The 845-nt window shown below is 45.2% G+C and overlaps 1 protein-coding gene across 2 annotated transcripts in view; it reads left to right on the top strand.

Annotated features, from left to right (window-relative positions):
• Positions 1 to 845, top strand: part of plbd1b (phospholipase B domain containing 1b) — a 9,357-nt gene that overhangs the window by 2,179 nt on the left and 6,333 nt on the right. For both annotated transcript variants that reach the window (XR_004327137.1, XM_032501518.1), the window contains exons 5-6: positions 81 to 227; positions 687 to 831. Coding sequence is in view for 1 of the 2 variants with exons in the window: in XM_032501518.1 (XP_032357409.1) it covers positions 81 to 227; positions 687 to 831 (292 nt within the window). In the remaining variant the exon portion in view is untranslated. The remainder of the gene's footprint in view (positions 1 to 80; positions 228 to 686; positions 832 to 845) is intronic.

The raw sequence follows: 845 nt of genomic DNA, 5'->3' as shown, positions 1-845 counted from the left end.
TGTGTGTGTGTTAGAGAGACAGTGAGAGAGTTGTCACAGTATCATCTCATTCATCTCTGCCACTTCCAACTTCCTCCCAGCCTCTCTCAGCATTCGCCTTGCAGTTTCTGAATGGTGTTGGCGACCTTCTGGACCTCGTCCCAGCCCTGACACCTCGCTCCAACTCCTCCACAGGGGCCGGCACTTTCAGGATGCCGGGAATGGGTCACTGCACTGCTCTCATCAAGGTTAGGCCAATCTCATTTGGCTTGAGCTGAAAGGGGAGAACTTGGGAAGCCTCAACGCCTAATTCGATCTATTGTGGGTCCTTGTGCATGGGGTTTTCTCTTCTTGAGAGTGTGAGTGCAAAAGGCCATTGGGAGAAGGGTATTTTCTCTTTCACTTAAGCTCATTTTGGAAAAAACAAAAAAAAATACTATATTGTTCGGTTTTGATTAATAAGATATAATTTCTTCTCATCTCATTTGATTACAGGGACCTTAATGTTGTTATTATGCAAACATTTTCTAATTAGCACAAAACACAAAGTACAGCTGATGGGAATGTCATTCTCTCTGCAGGTATTTGGTCATAGATCAAAGTATTGGACAAATTCATTTAAGAGTGCCCTAACCAGTCCATTGTTTTATTGACATCAGCCAAAAAAACTAGCACAACCCTCCCTCTCTCCCTCCTCTGTGTCCAAGGTGCTGCCCGGCTTTGAGAACCTGCTTTTTGGCCACTCTAGCTGGTACACGTATGCAGCCACCATGCGTATCTATAAACACTGGGACTTCAAGGTGTCTGACACACACACCGCCACTGGAAAGATGTCATTCAGCAGTTACCCTGGTACACACACATAC

The sequence above is a fragment of the Etheostoma spectabile genome, chromosome 21, assembly GCF_008692095.1.
Source record: "Etheostoma spectabile isolate EspeVRDwgs_2016 chromosome 21, UIUC_Espe_1.0, whole genome shotgun sequence".
Classification (NCBI taxonomy): Eukaryota; Metazoa; Chordata; class Actinopteri; order Perciformes; family Percidae; genus Etheostoma; species Etheostoma spectabile.
This window is presented reverse-complemented; position numbering and strand designations above follow the sequence as displayed.